Below are 22,430 nucleotides of genomic sequence, written 5' to 3' on the forward strand. Positions count from 1 at the left end.
TTAATTCATAATTCTGCTAAACTAGTTTTGGTCCACATAATTTTTTATGACTGAAACCAATAATCAATTGCAAAATCAATTCAGTTGCAAAATTACTTATCTTATACTCCAAAAAGTCCCAGCTTTGTTACTTATTTATTTATTTATTTATTTATTTAACTTCTTTTACTATACCGACACTCAAGACCAGGTCTTATCGTACCGGTTTACATTAGAACAAGGGGAAAAATCAATTAACGTATAAGTGGAAAAGAGAAGTTACATTAAAACAGGGAGAGTAAAAACATGGATGTCGGAAGATAGGACAGAATTAAGTAATTGAACAATAAGTTAACAAAATTACAAACTATAAATTAACATAAAACAATAAATTAATAATACAAAAAAAAAAAAAAAAAAAACAGACAGCTGGGGATCTACTGTTTGGAGCAGAGAGGCCCTGGTCTGGGAATAGCATCGCCCTGCTTCCTGAATAGCACCATTCATTCAGAGACCTGATTCCCGTATCGGACTGCCAGCGACATCATTTCTGGCTTTCGCCGAGGAGGAGCTACAAAAATCGGCTCGCAGCCTAAGCTGCGCTCGCCAAAGGGGTGCACGACTTTGCCTGAGAATTTTGTGCATTTGGAATTCAAGTTTCTTCCACTCTAACCAGGTACAGGTCCCCACAAGGGGTTTGCAAATTTATATATTGGTTATAAACAACGAGTCTTTTGATCTGTCTTCTGGGACTGTTTAAGTTTATTGAATAAATAAGAATGCCTCATAAAAGGAAGGGCAGGGTGAGGGTTTTTCCTTTGGAACCCTCCCTGCCTTCAGATCAAAGAGTCATCACAGACTTTGCTGTTTCTACTCCTGATCCTTTGCGGGTAAGCCTCATTGGTGAAATAAGTAAAGGAAGAGCATCTTTGTCACCTGGGGATATATCACGCCACTAATGCTTACAATCCCTGTTGATTGGTGGGGAGCAAATGTTTCTGCTAATCCCCCTGTAACAGGAGGTGGAGACTCATCTCAGGAGAGAGAGATTGATGCTGCAGAGGCATTACATCCATCAATCTCACTTAGAGGAGAACAAATAGTACATCATAGATCTGTAGAGAATTTAGATTCCCTGTACGTACCCGGATCAGTCCAGACTCCTGGGTTTGGCCCCCCTCTAGCAGATGGAGACAGAAGTTTACAAACAAAAATTGTGCCTATATCTAGGCTGGTGCCACCTACAGTATTCTTCTGTCTCCTAGCAGGTGGAGAGGGTGCCAAACCTACAGTCTGTGCTGAGGCCTAGATTTAGGTGGTAGTTAGTGTGTTAAAAAAAAAAAGGAAGAGAAAGCAGTTTGAGAGTAGGAAGCCGACGGATTGGGGTTCGGACCGCAGAGGCTTGCCTGCTGGTCACCGAGCCTGCCTTCCAGAGGGTAGTGAGGTCCTGAGGGGACCATCCCCTCTGGTTGAGGCCGCTGTTACGTGGAGGAGCTCCACTGTCAGCGTCTATCAGGGCTGGGGGTGGCATCGGGGTGCCCGGTTCCCTCCCCCCAGCTGGACCCGGACCTGATTTACCGGTAACTGTCTGTGTGAAGAAAAAAAAAGTACTGCCTGTTTTTCTTCTTTTCTGTGCCTCGTCTCTCCTGTCCTGTTCCTGTGAGGGGGGAGGTAGAGGACCGCCGTCGCCGAGGAGATCTTTTCTATTTTATACTGTGCCTATCCTTTTTTCCTCGTTGGGGCCGCGATGCCGCGGAGAGCTGCATGTCAGGCCTGCGGGTCCGCGACCACGCGGCTGTCAAGGGACAGCCTGTGTTCGTCATGCGTTTCCGGCAGGGAGGGGGGGGTCTGCGCTGCCGGCAGGGTCCCAGGGCAGCAGGCAGGTACGCGCCGGTCCCGAGGTCGGCAGGCTGGCGATTAGTGCGGCTTCAGGGACGCCGGGTCTGGACGCCATTTTGTTTTCTTCGGCGTTTTCGGCGGCCATTTTAGGTCCGAGGGAAGCCGCAGCAGGCGCGTTGCCGGCGTGTGAGGGGGAGGACGACCCTCCGCCAAGGTTATCCCCGCAGTGGGGGGGTCCCAAGGGGGACAGTTGCGCTTCTGCCATGGGGCTTTCTCTCCACATCCCTCTGAGGGGGAGGAAGAAGAGGCCTCTGACTCTGACTCGTCCTTTGGGTCTGCGTTTGTTCTGCTTATGCATAAGGCCTTCAAGGCCCGTAGACAGGCCAAGAAGAGGGCATGGGAGACCTCCACTCCGGATTCAGGGCCTCGGGCGGAGAAAAGGTCCAAGCCAGGTCCGGGGTCGGAGGGCCAGAGTAGGGCTCAACCACTTCGGTCCTCGGTTCCCAGGGGGGAGCTGGAATCTACCATGGACACGGATGAGCCGGAGGACCCGTCCGGGGATACAGAGCTTCCATCCCAGCCCCTGAGGGGGGTTGATGGGGACTGAGACCAAGGGGCCTCGGGTTCCCTAGGGGCCCATGCTACTGAGGGGGATGACCCGAAGGTGATCCGTTTGTTTCGGAAGGAGGAGCTGGGTCCTCTTACCCCGGAAATTCTGGGGGAATTAGGGATCCAGGTGCCGCAGGAGGAGTCCCGGCTCGGAGTAACGGACCCGGTCGTTTTGGGTCTCCAGGGGCCTCCTTCAGCCTTCCCTTTGCATTTTTCTGCCTCGGATTTGCTGTTTAAGGAATGGGACACTCCAGATTTGGGGCTGAAGGTGGCGAAGGCGATGGATAAACTCTATCCCTTACCGGAGGACGCCCTGGACATGCTGCGCATGCCGAAGATAGACTTGGCAGTTGCGGCGGCCACATAGAAAACCACCATTCCGGTCACCAGAGGTACTGCTCTTAAGGATTTGCAAGACAGGAAGCTGGAGGTGCAGCTGAAAAAGATCTTCAAAGTCTCAGCATTGGGAATTCGTGCGGCGATTTGTAGTAATTTTTTCCCTTCGGGCAGGTCTCCCCTGGGCACAGCAGCTCTTGGCCAATGAGTCTCTGTCGCCGGAAGAAGCACGCCAAGCGAGTCGCTTGGAGGCAGTGATCGCTTATAGTGCGGATGCCTTCTATGATCTTCTTCGCACTTCGGCCAGGACGATGGTTTCGGAGGTTGTTGTGGTTACGACATTGGTCAGCGGACGTGACTTGTAAAGCACGGCTAGGTTCCTTGCCCTTCAAGGGGAGACTGTTTGGTAAAGAATTGGAAGATTTGATTGAATCCCTGGGGGAGAATAAGGGTCACCGTTTACTGGAGGACAGGCCGCGGTCTCAGGGGGCTGGCCCTTCCAGGTCGCGTTTTCGCGGTAGTCGCCGGCCTCGAGGCTCCGTTTCTTCTTTTCGTCACAGTGCACAGCGTCAACAATCTTATTCGCAGTCCTTTCACGGGCGCCGTTTGTCATTCGGGCGCCAGTCAGCCTGTGCAGGGGGGCAAACCTGCACAATGATGGCGGCCGGTCCATTCCTCCGTTCCCAGAATTGGGGGGGTATCTTGGCCGTTTTTACGAGGAATGGACCAGGATCACGTCAGACCAGTGGGTCCTAGATGTGATAAGACACTGTTCCGAGTTAGATTTTTTACACCGGCCGTTTCCGTTTTTTCTGGTATCCCCTTGTGGGTTCTCAGCGAAGCGACGGGCGATACGGGCCACACTAGATCGTCTCAGGGAGCTCGGCGCGATCATTCCTGTTCCGGTCAAACGAACTTCGCAGGGGCCGGTATTCCATTTACTTCGTAGTACCAAAGAAGGAAGGAACATTTCGGCCCATCCTGGACCTGAAGGGGGTCAACAAATGTCTGCGGGTTCCTCTGTTTCGAATGGAAACTTTACGGTCTGTGATCGCTTCCGTGCGTCCGGGGGAGTTTCTGGCCTCCCTGGACCTCACGGAGGCGTATCTCCACATCAGCATTCGGGCAGAGCATCAGCAGTTCCTTCGGTTTGCAGTGCTGGGGCAGCATTTTCAATTCCAGGCGCTCCCGTTTGGTCTGGCCACAGCACCTTGAACGTTCACCAAGATTATGGTGGTAGTGGCAGCGCACCTTCAGAGGGAAGGTCTGTTGGTGCACCCGTATTTGGACGATTGGCTAATCCGTGCCAAGTTGGAGACGCTCTGCCGAGCAGCGATCCAGCGGGTTCTCCAATGGTTGGACAAGCTCGGTTGGATAGTCAGTGTCTCCAAGAGTCAGTTGACGCCGTCGCAGTCCCTGGAGTTTTTGGGAGCATTGTTCGACACGCGTCAGGGAACGGTTTCTCTTACACAAGACCGAATGTTCACATTGCAAGCGCGCATTCGCAGATTGTTATCCAAGCAGGTGCCCATTGTTTGGGACTATTTGCAGGTGTTGGGGTCCATGACGTCAACACTGGAATTGGTACCTTGGGCATTCACTCATATGCGGCCCTTACAGTCAGCGTTGCTCTCCCGATGGAACCTGGTCTCAGAAGAATTTCATCTGCCCCTGCCCCTGACTCTGGCAGCCAGGGACAGCTTGGATTGGTGGTTGTGTCCAGCCAACTTGAGACGCGGGATTCCTTTAGAGATCCCGTCTTGGACGGTCATTACCACGGATGCCAGTCTGCTCGGCTGGGGAGCGGTGTGCTTACGGTGTTCAATACAGGGGCAGTGGTCGCCTCAGGAAGCGTCATGGTCCATAAATCGTCTGGAAACCAGAGCGGTTCGGCTGGCTCTTCTGGAGTTCCTACCACTCATTCACGGCAGGGCAGTTAGAGTGTTGTCCGACAACGCGACCACGGTGGCGTACGTCAACCAACAAGGGGGAACCAAGAGTCAGGCTGTAGCGTCCGAAGCTCGTCTCATGTTCGCCTGGGCAGAGCGTCATCTCAGTTGTCTCGCAGCCTCCCACATAGCTGGGGTAGACAATGTTCAGGCCGATTTCTTGAGCCGAAAATGGCTGGATCCAGGAGAGTGGGAGCCAGCGGAGGATGCCTTCCGGCTCATTTGTGCTCGGTGGGGCACACCTGCGATTGATTTGATGGCAACCTTTCGCAATGCGAAAGCGCCTCTGTTTTTTGCTCGAAGGCGGGAGACGGCAGCAGAGGGAGTAGATGCTCTGGCTCTTCCATGTCCGCCTGACTTTTTGGGGATGAGGAAGTATGGGGAATAAAACCCTGCTGTTTGGGTTTTCGGGAAAATTTGTCGAGTGGCCTGCTGTTTGCGAAGCAAAGCAATCTCCTCCCCCAGTTGTGATTGGAAGTTTTGACTCTTTAGAGTGGAAAAGTGATGTAGTATGGGTTTGTGGTAAATTGGAGTTGGTACCCGTGTCGTACTATCTCTAAAACCCATTGATCGGTTATTTTCTCCCAGGCTGCCAGGCAAGAATGAATTCTGCCTGGTGGTGCTTGATGTAGTGGTGGTGGCTGGATTATTAAAAAGACGGTGTTGATTTCACTGCAGTAGCCGGTTGCTGTGTTTGCTGTCTCTGGTTATGTGGCTTACCCCTACGTTGAGTCGTGTTTTGTTGTGGCGGAAGACGCTGGTAAGATGGATACGTTTGTGTACGAAAAGATTGATAAGACCTGTAAGGCCTACGATTATAGGATTGTCTACGTGTAGATCATACATAACGACGCATGGTCGAGTAGTGAGATTGTGATGTTAAGGATTGGACTGCTAAAGCTTCCTCTTTTAGTTTCCCAACTGTTTCTTGAAACAATTCCCCGAACAGGTTGTCTCCTGTACACGGGAGGTTCATCAGCTTCTCGTGTAAATCTTCTCGTATCATATTAGAGCGTAACCATGCCATCCTACGAGCTGCGATGGCTGTCGCAGACGCCCTAAAAGATGTTTCAAATGCCTCATATATTGATCGCAGAAGGTGTTGTGAACACTGCTCCATATCATGAAGAGGTGGTGGTACCTGATCTGCCATCGAGGAAAGCATACCTTTTGTGGCTTGTATGCACTCATATAGGTATTGTACCATGTAGAATTGATGGTGCATAATGTGGGCATTCAACATTGAGTTGTGATACATCTTCCTGCCAAAGTCATCTAAACACCGATTGACTTTACCCGGTGGATAAGAGGCATGCGACTTTGCTTTTTTGAATCTTTGCATTGCGGACTCTACCACAATTGAAGCTTGTGGTAGTTGTGGGATAGAGTAAGGTGATTTTCGCATACGGAATTTTATATCCGTTTTGGAAACCGCTGATAGAGAATAAGGTGTTTCCCACAACTTCTTTAAGACAGTATGTAATAATTCGTGTGGTGGGAGAGATGTTGGTTCTCCTGGAGCATAGAAAATCTTTAGAAGACCAAAGGTTTCTGATCTAGGGTCTGTCTCCTTCTGGACCTCTAGATGTAGAATTGTGCCCAGTTTTTCTAAAAATCTGGGGTACGTTAGGTCCTCCGGAGGAGAATACGGTTCCTGTGGTTGTTCCTGTGGATCCGACGGGAATCCAGTAAATGACTATGGAGACGTTTGTGGAGACAGAGAATCTATAGGGGAATCTTGCTGTTTAATTGGTGAAATAGGTCGTTTCGTCATTGGGGATGCTGGAGGCTCTACCGATGGTTCTCTGGAAGTATGGTATACTGTGTTCCGGGGAACTCACTGATCGTTCGTTGGACATCTTAAAGGATGATTGAAGAGTTTCATAAAACCCCGCCAATGACTGGGATAATTGAAAAAATGCCTCTTTCGTTTGAGGAGGCATTGCTGAACGAGCAGATTGTTTTGGTAATGCACCAGTTTTAGGTGGTACTGTAGGAATTTTAGGTACATCATACTTGTTCCTCATCTTGCCCACTATGGTCTTAACAGAATTATCTGAGGACATAGATGCAGGAGAGGAAGTGATTTTTATTAATTGTGTACGAGATAAGGAATGTACACTTCGTGAGTGAGATGACCTAGAAGTGGAAGGGCTCACTGCCCATGTATTTCTCATCTTTGTCGCTTTTTGATTAGAGTGACGCGATCGTCTATGGTGGTGTGACGAAGATCCTGTATGGGTTTCATTTCCCGACAGTGATCGTCTGATTCGTCTTGACTTCACCTCTGTAGGATTAGAGTCTGAAGAGGTGGAATGAGGTATATCTGGAGACTGATGTCTTCGTTTACCCCATGTGATATTGAATGATATGTTTGTTTGGACTTTTGTAGTCCACTGTGTGTCTATCTGTATGCTGTCGAGTGCGCCGATGTTTGTTGTAAGTTGTGGGCATATATCGACCTATGTGCATAAGTCATCGACGCCATGGGCGCTTGGCGTCGCTGTTTTCAGCGCCGATTGCACAGAAGTCTCCAGCGACGTGCGCTCTGGTGCCGTGCGCGCGGAGGTCTTTGGCGCTGATGTTGATTTAAGCGCAGATGGTGCTTCAGGTGCATAAGACGTCTGCGCCAAAGTTCTGGGCGCTGTTGTTTCTTGTGCCGATCGCAGAGGCTCTTTCGGTCCTCTCGGATCCGAAGGCCTATGTCGGCTCGGTGAGTCCTTACCTCCAAGCCCTGGAGGGTTGAGGATCCCACGACGACACTCTTTTTTTGTGACGGAGCCGCTGTTATCGAGGGACCCGGTGAAGAATGAGCCTCCAATGGCTCGGAAAAAGTGAAAAGTTCAAACATCTTGTAGGCCTGTTGTTTTTGGGCTCTTGGGTACATATGAGCACAAAAATCACAATTTTGTAAATTATGCTCTGGCCCCAGGCATCAGTAACCGGTCATGGCCACCCGTGACAGACATTACCTTACCACAGGCACAGGGTTTAAACCCCGGCTTCTTTGACATTTCAAGAAAATTAAGAAACGCTGAGGAGAAGTTAGCTCCGCGTGCGATCCCGTGTGCGGAAAAAACAGACTGAGGAGAATCTGTTACTTTCCTGCGCGGGAATACATGCGCAGCCACAGAGAGCAAAAATCCAAATCTCTGCTTTGTAAAGCTCCGCCTCCCGGACCTGATTGACAGATTCCATGACAGCATGGCTAATTCAGCCCTGCTATGGATGGGAAATTGATAGTTCATTTTCTTTCTTGATTTCTTCCTTTTCCTTTTATGATCAGGGGTTGTTGGATAAATTTCCTGGTAATGATTTTGTTACTATTTGCATGGTAATTATTATTATAACTCTAACAGAATTTTTGTGTTACTTGTAAAATTTCATAAAGAAAAAAGAAAAATAATGAAAAAAGGATAAACTGAGTATGGTAGTTTTAAGCTGTATTATTTTACTATTAATTACTAGCTAAAGGATAGGACTTTTATATTTATATTTATTATATTGTGTGGGTTATTTATGTATTATATGTAATTTTTACTAAACTGCTTTGATTTTAATTAGAAAGTGGTATAGTAAGAAATAAAATAAATACAAATATTCAATAAGGCCTCTTCATGGAGGTTGCTGTGCCACATAGCATTTTTGTTCATGTAGGTGTGCCTTGGGATTGAAAAGTTTGAGAAACTGCTCTAGAGGATAGAGACAGGGGAGATATGATAGATATGCAAATCCCTGAAAGGTATTAATAATATGCAAGACTTACAATTTTTTTTAGTGGAAGGGATGTTCTAGAGCAAGGGATTGTGATCTGAGGCTTCAAGGGAGCAATGTCAGGACGGCTTTGCTCTGTTTCCATCTGCTGGTAGAGGTGCATAACCCACTGGCTTTGGATCCACTTGTCTTTAGTAAAGAAAAGGAAATTATCAGGTAAGTAGTAATATTTCCTTTGCCATAGCTTAATGGAAAAAATCTAGTGGTCAGACTTAGGTTCCCTGTACGTACCTGGATCAGTCCAGACCGTGGGTTATGTCCCCATTCCAGCAGATGGAGTCAGCAAAAACCTCGAGGGGGCGTCACCATAAGTACTACTACCCCCTCTGCAGGAGTTCAGTATCTTCTGACTCCAGCAGATGCGAGTAGGGTACTTGGGTTTCTCCCAACTTTGTCTAGGTTTTTGACTTTTACCTCTGCTTCTTTCCCTTGGGCTTCTGCCTATTTCTTTTGAATCAAGTTTTCTTGTTTAAAAAAAAAAAAAAAAAGTTAATTGAAAGGGTTCAATTTTGGGGAGGCGTGGCTTACCCTTTGTCCTGTGTGTCCTTTCCTTTACTTCGGACCGTACGGGGTAAGTGGTAGTGTTGGTATCATCTTTTGTGTTCTTTTCTTTCAGCTCCCCAAACCTCTCCTGCCTCGCGGATGCTGGTGGTGCCGGCCTCTCCGCGCGGGCTAGCCTGAAAGCGGCCATTTTGCAGCTCCTCGTGGGCTGCTGGTGCAGGCAGGCAGTTCTGTGTTTCCTCGGCGGGCCGTGCGGCCAGGAGGGCCCCCCCGCGACACTTGGCTTCTTCTCCGCCGGCGGGCAGTGCAGGCCATCGGGCCCCCCCGCGGCGGCGGCGCGCTTGCTCGCGGAACCCCGGGACTCGATTTTTTTTTTATTTTTTTTTTACTTTAGTTTTCGCGGGTTTTCGCCGCGGCACTGATGCCGCGACCTACGCGCTGCGCAGCCTGCGGCGAGCCGGGGTCCCGCATCTCCCGGGAAGGCATCTGTGCACGGTGCCTTCCCGGGGGAGAAGGCACCTCTCAGCCCGCCGCTGATTTTTCGTTTCTTGTGCCTCTGCCTGGACGCCGTCGGCCGGCCCCTCCCCCATTCCTGGCAGGAACGGCGGCCATTTTGAGCACGCAGCGTCCGGAGGGATTTCAGGACACGCCGGATGACAGGGATTCGGCAGTGGCTTCGCCCCCGACCTTGCTACCGGAGCAAGGCTCGCAGGGGCAAGCCAGCGCGGAGCCACCGCCTGCGGGAGCCCCCCCGGCCAGACCAGGGTTTTCCCCGGAGTTTATACTCCTTATGCACACAGCTTACCTGCAGGGATTGGATGAACCGGTGGGACCCCCCCCCCTGCCAAGCTGTGCCGGACCTCGCCCGCGGCTTCGTCCCCCCCCCGTCTCGGCGGGAGTGGGGGCCCCCCGTCCTCCCTCCCGCGTCCGGACGGTTCCAGGACCGGTGGGAGCGGGGCCAGACCCAGGGGCCCTTGATCCCGATTTCCCAGACTTGGGCCAAGGGGACCCCACGCCGGAAGGAGACGATCCGCGTACGCTGCGGCTCTTCCAGAGGGAAGAACTGGAGGAGCTCATCCCACGAATTATTCAGGAACTGGATCTGGACCCGCCGCCAGACCCGCCCGCTCCAGTAGCGCCTGCGGTGGTCACGTCCTCGAAGAAGGGGGACCCGGTCCTGGCTGCCCTACGGCCGAGGGCCCGGGCATTTCCCATTCACGAATCGTTCCTGCAGCTTCTCACGAGGGAATGGGATACCCCTGAGGCTTCTCTAAAGGTAGGTCGCGCCATGGAAAGGCTGTATCCACTACCACAGGATTTCCTGGATCTCATCAAGGTACCGAGAGTGGATTCCGCAGTTTCAGCGGTCACAAAGAGGACGACAATTCCGGTGACGGGAGGGGCGGCCTTGCGGGACACGCAAGATCGCAAATTGGAGATCTTCCTGAAGAGAGTCTTCGAGGTCTCCGCCCTGGGGATGAGGGCAGCGATGTGCAGTTCCCTCGCCCAGCGGGCGAGCCTCCTGTGGGTACAGCAACTCCTCACCTCCCAGGATCTGCCTGCTGCGGAGGCCGCCCAGGCGGATAGGTTAGAAGCTGCGGTGGCATACGGGGCGGATGCCTCGTATGACCTGTTCCGAGTCCTGGCTAGGTCCATGGTCTCGGTGGTGGCGGCCAGACGCCTGCTTTGGCTCCACAACTGGGCGGCGGATACGTCCTCTAAGTCAAGTCTGGGCTCCCTGCCTTTCAGGGGTAAGTTCCTCTTTGGAGAAGATCTGGACCAGCTCATCAAGTCCCTGGGGGAAAACGCGGTTCACCGCCTTCCGGAGGATAGATATCGTCCTTCTCGTGCGTTTGCTTCTTCCCGGACTAGGGCCAGGGCGCAGCGGCGTTACCGGAGCTACAGGCCGGGGGGTTCCCGGCCTGCCGCGCCCAGGTCTCAGCCCTGGTCGCGTTCCTTTCGCGGACGCAGGCCCGCCCGCACCTCTCCAGGGGCAGGTAATCCCTCCCCCAAGTCCTCGCAATGATGCCAGGCTCGCCCACTCCGCCGTACCCAGGATCGGGGGACGGCTGACGTTTTTCTACAAGGAGTGGGCGCGGATTACCTCAGACCAGTGGGTTCTGGACACCGTAAAGCACGGCTACGCATTGGAATTTGTCCGCCCACCAAAGGGTTGTTTCATTTTCTCCCCTTGTGGCTCGGCTCTCAAGAGACGAGCGGTGCAGTCAACGCTGGACAGGCTTCAGGAGATAGGCGCTATTGCGCCCGTGCCCTTCGGAGAGGTGGGCTTGGGCCACTATTCCATCTACTTCGTAGTGCCAAAGAAGGACGGATCGTCTCGGCCCATCCTGGACCTCAAGGAAGTCAACAAGTCCCTCCGAGTGGTCCGCTTTCGCATGGAAACGCTGCGGTCGGTGATTGCGGCAGTACATCCGGGGGAGTTCCTCGCCTCCCTGGACCTCACGGAGGCTTACCTACATATTCCCATCCGTCCGGACCATCATCATCTTCTCCGGTTCAAGATTCTGGACCAGCACTTCCAGTTCGTCGCTCTCCCGTTTGGGCTGGCAACGGCACCGCGCACCTTCACCAAGATCATGGTAGTCGTGGCTGCGGCCCTTCGGAAGGAGGGTATTCTAGTCCACCCCTATCTCGACGACTGGCTCATACGGGCGAAGTCTTTCACCCACGGCCAAGCGGCGGTGTCCCGGGTGCTACAGTTCCTGCATTCCCTGGGATGGGTAGTGAATTTTTCCAAAAGCTCCCTCGTGCCCTCTCAGCGCTTGGATTTCTTGGGGGCGACCTTCGATACCCGACTGGGCAAGGTCTTCCTGCGACAGGACAAGGCGCACTCTTTGCGGGATCACATACTGCGATTCTCTGCGTTGCCAGTTCCCACTTCCTGGGACTACCTGCAACTTCTGGGGGTGATGGGATCCACAATCGACATGGTCCCTTGGGCATTTGCGCGCCTCCGGCCCTTACAGTGGGCGCTCCTCTCCCGTTGGAAGCCACTCTCGCAGGACTACCAGGTGGTCCTCCCGCTCCCTCAGAAGGCCAGGGACAGTCTGGGCTGGTGGCTGGAGCCGTCCAACCTAGCTCGAGGGGTGTCCCTCGCCGTACCGGATTGGGTGGTGGTCACTACCGATGCCAGTCTGGTGGGCTGGGGCGCGGTCTGCGATCGCAGTGCCACGCAAGGGACGTGGTCCGCGGTGGAGGCGACATGGTCCATCAATCGTCTGGAGACCAGAGCGGTCAGGCTCACTCTGCGACATTTTCTCCCGCTTCTTCGGAACCGGGAGGTCAGGATACTTTCGGACAACGCTACCACCGTGGCCTACATCAATCGCCAAGGAGGCACGCGCAGCCCGCAGGTCTCTCTAGAGGCGGCGCTGCTCATGCAATGGGCGGAGCGCCATCTCGTTCGGCTAGCGGCGTCTCACATAGCCGGAGTGGACAATGTGCAGGCGGACTTCCTCAGTCGTCAACTGCTGGACCCCGGAGAGTGGTCCCTGTCCGAAGAGGCGATGCAGCTCCTCATCCATCGGTGGGGGGCTCCCCACCTAGATCTGATGGCATCCGCGCTCATCGCCAAGGCCCCCCGCTTCTTCAGTCGGCGAAGAGAATGCGGTGCGGAAGGGGTGGACGCGCTGGCGCTCCCATGGCCGACCCATCTTCTGCTCTACGCGTTTCCCCCGTGGCCTCTCGTAGGCAGGATGATCCGCAGAATAGAAGGACACCAGGGGACGGTGATTTTCGTCGCCCCGGAATGGCCACGACGACCTTGGTTTGCGGACCTGCTACAGCTGGTAGTCGACGGACCGGTCCGGCTGGGGCACCTCCCCCTCCTCTTGCATCAGGGTCCAGTATTTTTCGAGCAGGCAGAACTCTTCTGTCTTGCGGCCTGGCTTTTGAGAGGCGCCGCCTCCGGCGCCGAGGGTACCCGGAGGCGGTAGTGTCCACGTTGATGCGGGCGCGTAAGACGTCCACGTCGGTGGCCTACGTCCGAGTCTGGAAGGTGTTCGAGCTGTGGTGTACCAGTCAGGACACGAGTCCTACTACGGCTTCGATTTCTCAGATTCTCCAGTTCTTACAAGCCGGGGTGGAGAAGGGGCTAGCCTATAACTCTCTGAGGGTTCAGGTGTCCGCCCTTGGGTCGCTGTTGCGGGCAGAGGGCTCCCTCCTACAACATCCGGACATTGCTCGTTTCCTCAAGGGTGTCAAGCATCTGCGACCTCCGCTACGGGATCCTTGTCCATCCTGGAGTCTCAACCTGGTGCTTCGCGCCCTGTCGGGGCCTCCGTTCGAGCCACTGCGCAGTTCAACACTTAAAGACCTTACCCTCAAGACGGTATTTTTGGTGGCCATCTGTTCCGCTCGTCGCATTTCGGAGCTGCAGGCTCTGTCGTGCAGGGAACCCTACCTTCGGTTCTCCGATTCTGGAGTTTCGATCCGCACCGTACCTTCCTTCCTCCCGAAGGTGGTCTCTGCGTTTCATATGAACCAGACGGTGGAGTTGCCGTCCTTCTCCTCCTCCGAGTCGAGGTCTCTTCGACTCCTGGACGTTCAACGCACGCTGCGCATCTATTTGGAGGTTACAAACGAATTCCGGACGTCTGACCATCTGTTTGTCCTTTGGTCCGGGCCTAAGAAGGGTTCCCAGGCCTCCAAGACTACCATTGCTAGGTGGTTGAAAGCGGGGATTGCCGCTTCCTACGTTGGGGCGGGGCGGACTCCCCCGCCTGGCATTGTAGCGCATTCCACACGCTCTCAGGCGGCTTCCTGGGCGGAGGTTCGTTCGGTCTCTTCTCAAGAGATCTGCAGAGCGGCTACCTGGAAGTCGTTACACACCTTCGCGAGGCACTATCGTTTGCATCTCGCCTCTCCCGTCTCGGGACATTTTGGTGAGCAGGTTCTCCGAGCAGGCCTCGCAGGACCCCACCCGATTTAGGGACGCTTGGGTACATCCCACGGTCTGGACTGATCCAGGTACGTACAGGGAAAAGAAAATTATTACTTACCTGCTAATTTTCGTTCCTGTAGTACCATGGATCAGTCCAGACGCCCTCCACATCTGGGTGCTCATCCTGCTCCGTTTCCGCGACGGGACTGTACTGGTATCTGTCCTTTACCATTGTCACTGTTCACTGTGTTCACAGCTTTACCATTTTTCCATGTTCCCTGTGTTCACAGCTCCTCACAAGTTGCCTTACTGTTTGTGCAGCCTCCTACAAGTTGCTAGGACGCTCCAGTTTTTCGTTGCTATGGTTGACGGCTATTGTTGGCCGGATTGTATAAACTTGATTCAATTCGGGGGTTCTGTTTGTCTACTCGGGCTTTGATATACTCGATACTGAACTCCTGCAGAGGGGGTAGTAGTTCTTATGGTGACGCCCCCTCGAGGTTTTTGCTGACTCCATCTGCTGGAATGGGGACATAACCCACGGTCTGGACTGATCCATGGTACTACAGGAACGAAAATTAGCAGGTAAGTAATAATTTTCTTATTCATGTTAGCCAGGTTTTGAAGAGAGCTGCAGTTTGTGGCCCCTTGCCAAGGATTATCAATGTGATAGCTGGACTAATCTGGGAGGAGTATATGAAAATAGAGTAAAAATACCTGGTAGTTGTGAATGAAAGCTCATAGTCCAATAGACACCTGTTCTGATGGAGCTAGAAGCCAAAAAGAACAGAAGGAAACTACTAGCCTCCCCCCTTCCCCCCCCCCCCCCAAAAAAAAAAACAAAAACCAAAAAAAAACAAAACTACCAGCAGCTTCAAAATTAGTCTTGGATTTGCCTCACAGTTTGCCTTTCATACATTACTTTTTTATTTTGAGTTAGAAAGCAAGGTGTACAGTCACACATTGTCCCTGTATCCTATGTACCCCCTGCCCGCCGCCTCCTACTGGTACTATTTATCATTTCTAAAGTGCTACTGGACTTATGCAGGACTATACAGATACCTAAGAGAGGAGAATCTAGTCAATATTGATACATAAGAATCCATAAAGTATATTTATTCTGTCATTTTGATTTTTATTCCTGATGCAGTATGTTGCAACTCCTAAAGCTTTAATTTTTGTGGGGCTTCCTCACGCCTACTCTGTCATACTGAATATTTGCACACTGGGATTTGATCATTTTTATGCAGCTCAGTCTCCAGTGTGGGAATCCTTCCTTTTCCCATTTTGAATTCCCAGCTGTTGCACATAAACAGCTGCGTCCTGCTAGCCTATACTGGACTTCATTTCTGAAAGCTGGATTTTTAGCCTGGCATTAATGGTAGGAGCTCAGACTGAAACAGCAATAGGTTAAATCATTTATCATTTTCATTATCTGCTTTTATTCACAATTTACTCTGGTAAGTCAATGGATAACAAGAAGCTATTTGCAGTTAAACTTCTGTTTGAAGATTTTATAATATAAGTGCTTAGGGGACAATACAGTTCAACACCAAAACCAGGAATTTTCCTTAATTTTTTCTGTGCCCTGTAACTTTATCTTACTGTTACCATTTGTATTTTTTCCCTTTTTTTTTATTACTTTGGCAACACACAATTGTTATGCCAATAAAGTTATCTTAATCTGAGCTTAGTTTATAATGTGATAGATCAAAATTGTGGCCTGATTACTGACTATGCTGAAAATGGTAAATAATGACCTGGATGATGTGACAAAATTTGATCCAGTCATGTTTCACTTGTGTTCAACTGCCTCCCTGATTGTTCAGCCAGGGCTGGAAAAAACCCTGGACACCAGATCACCTAATGTTTGCAACTAGATGCCCAATAGAAGAGTTGCTAATAAGGTTTGGGTTGTAGGGAACTGCAGCATTGAGGGGGGAAAAAAAAGGGAGGAATGTGGGTGGGGCATGGGTGTTCTGGGGCGGGGCCAAGAGATATGCATGCAAGCAGCTACATGCCTGGGCGCGCAGCCAGTTATATTTCAGCGCAAAGTTACTTCTGCTATGGATGAGGTGTAAGTCTTAAAACAATTTTCAGGCATCTCTGAAGTGTTTGAGGGAGTCTGGGTTGAGTAGGGGAGTGCGGGCTAAAGAACCAGTAGGGGTTAGAGGACCACCTCTAGACTAGGCAAACTGGTCATGGACTTGAGGTGCGTGCATTATAAAATCCCCTCACTTGCGCGTCCCAAAGCAGACTTATGCTGCTGTGTGCACACAAGCTTAAAATGAATAGCGCACATACATGTACCAGGGCTATTTTATAACTTGCACACACAAGATATAAAATTGCTGCATATCTGCCCATATATACATGTCTATTTGCACCCATTTGAAAGTTACTGACCCTGGAAGGCACTTAAATTTTCTAAATGTTTTTCCACCCTCGTGTTAAGCAGTACTTCTTGAGATTGATGTAAATGTTAAAGTTTAACTATTTTATTTCCTGATAATATTTCCTTTGGCTCTTTATCTGCCATCTTATTCTTTTATGTTAAGCTCCTCAATCACTGTATAGGAAATTCTAGCTGTTTCACTAATTGCTTTATCATTATCCGTGTATGTTCATCTAGGTAAGGGCATATGTAATTTCTTTTTTTTTCATGTAAGATGTTTTAGTGTAATTAAAACTACAATGGTATTTCCTCTGCAGAGCTGCAGGAACAATCGGGCCCAACATTCATTTGGGGCATAGCAGCTGCTGGTAGCAGGTAATGGCTGTTTCCATTTAGAGTAGACTAGAGTATGCTCAACTTACATGATGGTCCTAATGGCAAGCAGCATTTCAGTACATTCTCTTATAACCAAACTAGGTTATGAAAACTCTCATGCCATGAACACTGCAAATAAGTGTAATGGATAATAGATTATGTATTGCACACCAGTTTCACAAGGACTTAGGATGGGCAGGTGGTGGTAGAGTATGTATCATTTTGATCCATCATTGTAGTGGTCATTTGTTAGTGCATTTATAATAATTCTGGTTATGAGTCAATTTAAACAAGTATTAATTTATTGAGTATTGTTGCTGTGTTTTTAATACTGTAGCTTTAAACTAAGTTACTTTGTGATTTCACATTACCTGGGGGTCTCTTTGTATTTATTGTAACTTTGCATGTTGCCAACTTTCCAAGGCTCTGTGAGAATTTGTAAAAAGTAGATTGTAGGAAGACCAATATCGCAGAACTAGATGGGGACATACATTATATAGGATAGAATAGTGATGCAAAAGCTTATGTTTCCTGAAATAGAACAAAATACTGACCCAGGGTAGAAATTCTTACAGCATATCTGCACTACACCTCAGCAGCACAGCTAATTCAGAACAGTATGGGCTTCTGAAGAACACTAGCTGGCACCAGCATTTTGTGATGGTCATTTATTTGGGGGTATAATATTCTACCTAGTCATAACTTGGACATACAGAGGTCAATATTCAAAGCGCGTTAGCACTATTTAGCCAGATAAGTGTAACTTATGCAACTAAGTAGCAGCCGCTGAATATGCACCTATGTTCAGCAGCATACTTGAAGGTATGTAGAGGGCAGATTTGGATGGAGCAAATTAGCCATATAGGTTATGTGGCTAACTACCGATATTCGGTCTTGGCCACATAAATTATGCAGCTACATTAGATGTGCCACAGAGCAAATCTAAATTTAACCAATTATAATTTATAGAGCTAAGTGTGAATATATGCACCTATATTCAGTGGCTTAGCCAATCTGCTGAATATACCTTGCAACTTAGCCAGATATCTGTCTGTTAACTAAACAGCCAGCTTTGATTATTGACCTCACAGTAACAGTCATAATTTTGCTACTGTGTATGTGGAGTACAGATTTATTGCTCCATTTTTTGGATATGGTGACATGTTTGTGAATTTTGACATTGTCCTTTTCCAGTACTGGGATCAGCAGTAAAATGGAACCAAGATGCAATCTAGGTTCCAGCTTAAGAGTGCCGAAGACCTTGCCATATGTACTGTCGTGGAAATGCAGTAAGTACAAATAGAGAAAATAAGATATAAGCAATTAGTAAATATGGATCATGAGTCAGAAACTAAATTTACTATATTTGTTTATACCCTTTTTTTTTGTAATTTTATTTTTCATACATTTTCAAATAAACACAAGAATTCCTTGCACCAGAAAATGAGGTATGCAAGCCAAAAAGTATAATCCAGATGCAAAAAATGTAAATTAGATAGGAAATACATCTAAACATTCCTCAAATATAGGAAAAAGAAAAAAGGGGAGACTAAGGAGAAAAAAAGCAAGTATTACCATGAAAATAGGAAAGAGAATAGTAAGAAGCCAAACACCACATTATATCTAATTAGCCGATTCTGCAAAAGTGTCTTCTAGGCGGGTGAAGCTAGGAACGTCTAGAATTGTGAGGGTTCAAAAGAAGACAGTTTACATTAAGATAATTTTACTAAACACAGGGATATTGCAAAGTAAATTGAGCCCCCTTGACATCGCTTGGAGATTTCTCTCCAAGCGTTCTCCTCAGATCGCTTGGAGAGAAATCTTTTCCTACGAAGTTGGGTCATATATTATTAATGGTAAATCCACAATTTCTGACCATAGAATAAAAGCAATCTTACAAAAGAAAAACCTAAGAGCATTATTTCCGTCAGACAAAAAGGCAAAAGATACCAACAAAGTTCTCTTTTGGAGATCTGTCTCTTGTGAAGCATTTCTACCCTACCTCAGAAGTTAAGTATATGTCCTAGACCACTAGTTGAGAGGAATTTAGACAGGCTGTTTTATTTTTTAAAAAAAAAGGAAAATGTTTTGGCCATATTGTATGTTCCCTGTACGTACCTGGATCAGTCCAGACCCTGGATTATGTCACCAATCCAGCAGAGGGAGGCAGAGAAACATTCTACTGACTCTGACGTATACCCTGGGGTGCCACCTGCAGTCCATCAGTATTTCTCTGTCTCCCAGCAGACGTGGACGTGCCTAACCCTGCAGTCTGTGGTAGTTTTTGTTTTCTAGTCAGGTAGTTTAGGAGTTAGTTTTTGTAGGCTTTCTATCTCTTTTGTCTGTGAGAGGCTGTTCTTTTAATTTAAGTTAATTAAAAAAAAAAAGTCTAACTTTTCTTACCAGCCGTCTCACTGCCTCCCAGGAGGTTGGGAGGTCCTGAAGGGACTATCCCTCCTGGTTCTGAGGCCGCCGGAGTTGGGGAGGTTTGTACCCAGCAACCACTCCTGGCAGGGGTGATACCGGGGGGCCCGACTCACTCACCCTATTTGGAGCAGCTCCCGGGGTCCGCGGCATTTGATCAGGTAAAAAAAAAGTTTTTTTTCCTTTTACTTTCCACCGGCAGCTTTTATTGTGGTTTACTTTACCATTTCTGTGTTCAGTGGTGCCGTGGTTTTTACTTTTCGCCAAGGTTTACTTTATTCTTTTTTTCTTTTGATTCGTGCCGTTTTTTCCTCACAATGCTGCGAGGCGTGGCCTGCCGCACCTACCTCTCCAGAGAGAGTCTCTGTTCTGCCTGCTTCCCCGGGGGAGAAGGCTCGTCTATTTTGTCGGCGAAAGACGTAACTTGGCCAGCTCGCGCGGCCCCGAAGCCTCGGCGTGGCTGCTCTCCTATCCCGGACCCATTTCTCTGCAGTGCAGGAAGGGAAGCTGTATTAAGTGCTATGAGAGCACGACACAACAGAGTTATACAGGGAGCTCCGGACCCGCCTCCCTTGTCTCCGCAGCCGGCTGTCCCTTGGGGGGGGTCAAGCCGCGCGATACTGAGGTAGGTTTAGGTGATGAGAGCCTTGAGGAAGCTTTAAATTCTTCTTCCTCCTTCTCAGGGGATTTTATTCGTTTTCTTCATAAGGCTTATAAGTCCAGGAAGTTCCATATAAAATACAGGGACAACTCATCTGGGCAGGGACTAAAGGTCCGCTCCTCCAAACCTGCGAGACCAAGCGGTTTTGGTGCTAGGCCAGCTCCAAAGCGTCCCCTTCGCTCAGGCCCGGATCAGTCCATTTTTTCTACTTCAGAGGATTCCGAACATGACTCTTTGCCTATCCCGGACAAGTCCCTGCCGGATGTGGATCTCGGAGGAGATCCTGTTTTGGGCAGTAGTTCTGACCCTCACATAGTGGATGGGGATGATCCCAAAGTGGGTCCGCCTTTTTAGGAGGGAGGAACTTAGTCCTTTGATGCCTGCAATTTTATTTGAATTGGGTCTGGAGGATCCGACGAAGGATTCTCGGATGGGTGATATCGACCCAGTGTTGCTAGGTCTTAGGGGTCCGACGACATCCTTTCCTTTTCATCTTTCTCTCACTGACCTTTTGTACCAGGAGTGGGACACTCCTGAATTAGGTCTTGAGGTAGCACAAGCTATGGATAAGCTATATCCATTACCGGAGGAGGCTTGGGAAATTTTAAAATTTCCCAAAGTAGATGCCGCAGTGTCAGCTGTCACTAAGAGGATGACTATATTCCAGTGACGGGAGCTACGGCTCTTAAAGATCTACAGGATCGTAAACTGGAGGTTCAGCTCAAGCAAATTTTTGAGGTTTCTGCTCTAGGTGTACAGGCGGCCATGTGTAGTAGCTTGGCTTTACGAGCTGGCCTGTCATTTCAAAACCATTCTTCCCTCTCTGAGGAGGTAGCACAAGCTGGTCAATTGGAGGCTACGGTTGCTTACAGCGCAGATGCTTTATATGATCTCAGGACCTCGGCTCGCTCTATTGTGGCTTCAGTGATGGCTCGCAGACTCCTCTGGTTGAGGAATTGGTCTGCAGACCATCCTCAAAAGCCCAGTTAGGAGCTTTACCCTTTATGGGAAATTGCTCTTTGGAAAGGAATTGGAAGACTTAATTTTTTCCTTAGGTGAGAACAAGATTCACAAATTACCAGAGGATTGTCCTAGACCTCGAAACTCCTTCTCATCCCGCTCTCGTTTTCGGTCTGGTCGAAGATTTCGTTCTTCTCGTCCATCGACTCCACCTACTGAGCAGTCTTCGGGTAGACAACAGAATTGGCCTCAGTCCTTTCGTGGCCGCCGCTTCGGAAGACCTGGAAATTCCCAAGCCTCAGGTGGATCAAAGTCTGCCCAACGAGATACAGCCGGCCCATTCCCCGGTTCCGGTTATAGGGGGCAGACTGTCCCTGCTTTACGGGGAATGGACCAGATGGACGTCAGATCAGTGGATTCTCACAGTGATAAATCAAGGTTACGCTTTAGATTTTGTTCGGCGGCTTCACCGATTTCTAATTTCACAATGTTCTTACCTGGAAAAACGTCGCATAATAAAGGACTCTCTGCAGCGTTTAAGCGACCTCGGAGCTATAGTTCCAGTTCCAACATCGGAGGGGTTATTACTCCATTTTCTTCGTCGTTCCAAAAAAGGAAGGAACCTTTCGTCCCATTCTCGATCTCAAGAGTCAACCGTTGCCTACGGATTCCCAAGTTTCGAGTGGAAACTCTCTGGTCTGTCATAGTTTCGGTACACAGGAGAGAGTTCCTAGCGTCTCTCAACCTTACTGAGGCTTATCTTCACATCTGCATTCGTTCTGATCATCAGAAGTTTCTCAGGTTTTGCATTCTAGGGCACCATTGTCAATTCAGGGCTCTCCCGTTTGGGTTAGCCACAGCTTCCAGAACATTTACCAAGGTAATGATTGTGGTGGCCGCACAACTCAGGAAAGAGGGCCTGTTGGTCCATCAGTAACTGGACGACTGGTTAATTTGAGCGAAGTCGGAGTCTCTTTGTTGCTCAAAGATCAGCAGGGTCATCGGCCTTTTGCAGTCTCTAGGCTGAGTGATCAACAAGGACAAGAGTCACCTAGTCCCTTCGCAGTCTCTGGAGTTTTTGGGTGCACTGTTCAACACTTGTCAAGGGAGAGTGTTCCTTCCGGAACATCGCCTTCTCAAGCTTCAAACGCAAATCCGAAACTTACTGTCCATTCCTATACCATGTGTACGGGATTATTTGACAGTCTTAGGCTTAATGACCTCTACTCTGGAGTTGGTTCCCTGGGACTTTGCGCATATGAGGCCACTTCAGTCTGCATTGCTTTCATGCTGGAATTCTGTTTCAGAACTATACCACCTTCCCCTTACAGAGAAGGCTCGATTCAGCCTGGATTGGTGGTTACAGCCGGTCAGTCTACAGCGGGGAGTACCTCTAGAGATTCCGGAATGGACTGTGGTCACCACAGACGCCAGTCTTTCAGGCTGGGGAGTGGTATGTCAGAAAACATCTGTTAAAGGTCAGTGGTCCAAAGAAGAAGCGCGGTGGTCGATCAATCTGTTAGAGAACAGAGCGGTACGATTGGCCTTGATCGCTCTTCAACCTCTCCTATGCGGGAAGTCAGTGCAGATTCTTTCCGTCAATGCGACTGTGGTAGCGTACATCAACCGCCAGGGAGGAACTCGAAGCCATCTGATAGCGCAGGAAGCGCAGCAGCTGATCACCTGGGCGGAACAACATCTGCTCAGCATCACAGCTTCACACAT

General features: G+C 49.5%; 1 protein-coding gene across 5 annotated transcripts in view; it reads left to right on the plus strand.

Moving 5' to 3' along the window:
* Positions 1-22,430, plus strand: part of LOC115087676 (gametocyte-specific factor 1-like) — a 160,248-nt gene that overhangs the window by 109,326 nt on the left and 28,492 nt on the right. For all 5 annotated transcript variants that reach the window (XM_029595135.1, XM_029595139.1, XM_029595138.1 and 2 more), the window contains 2 exons: positions 16,603-16,660; positions 17,855-17,949. In XM_029595135.1, coding sequence (XP_029450995.1) covers positions 16,603-16,660; positions 17,855-17,949 — 153 coding nt within the window. The remainder of the gene's footprint in view (positions 1-16,602; positions 16,661-17,854; positions 17,950-22,430) is intronic.

This window comes from Rhinatrema bivittatum, chromosome 3 (genome assembly GCF_901001135.1).
Source record: "Rhinatrema bivittatum chromosome 3, aRhiBiv1.1, whole genome shotgun sequence".
Taxonomy (NCBI): Eukaryota; Metazoa; Chordata; class Amphibia; order Gymnophiona; family Rhinatrematidae; genus Rhinatrema; species Rhinatrema bivittatum.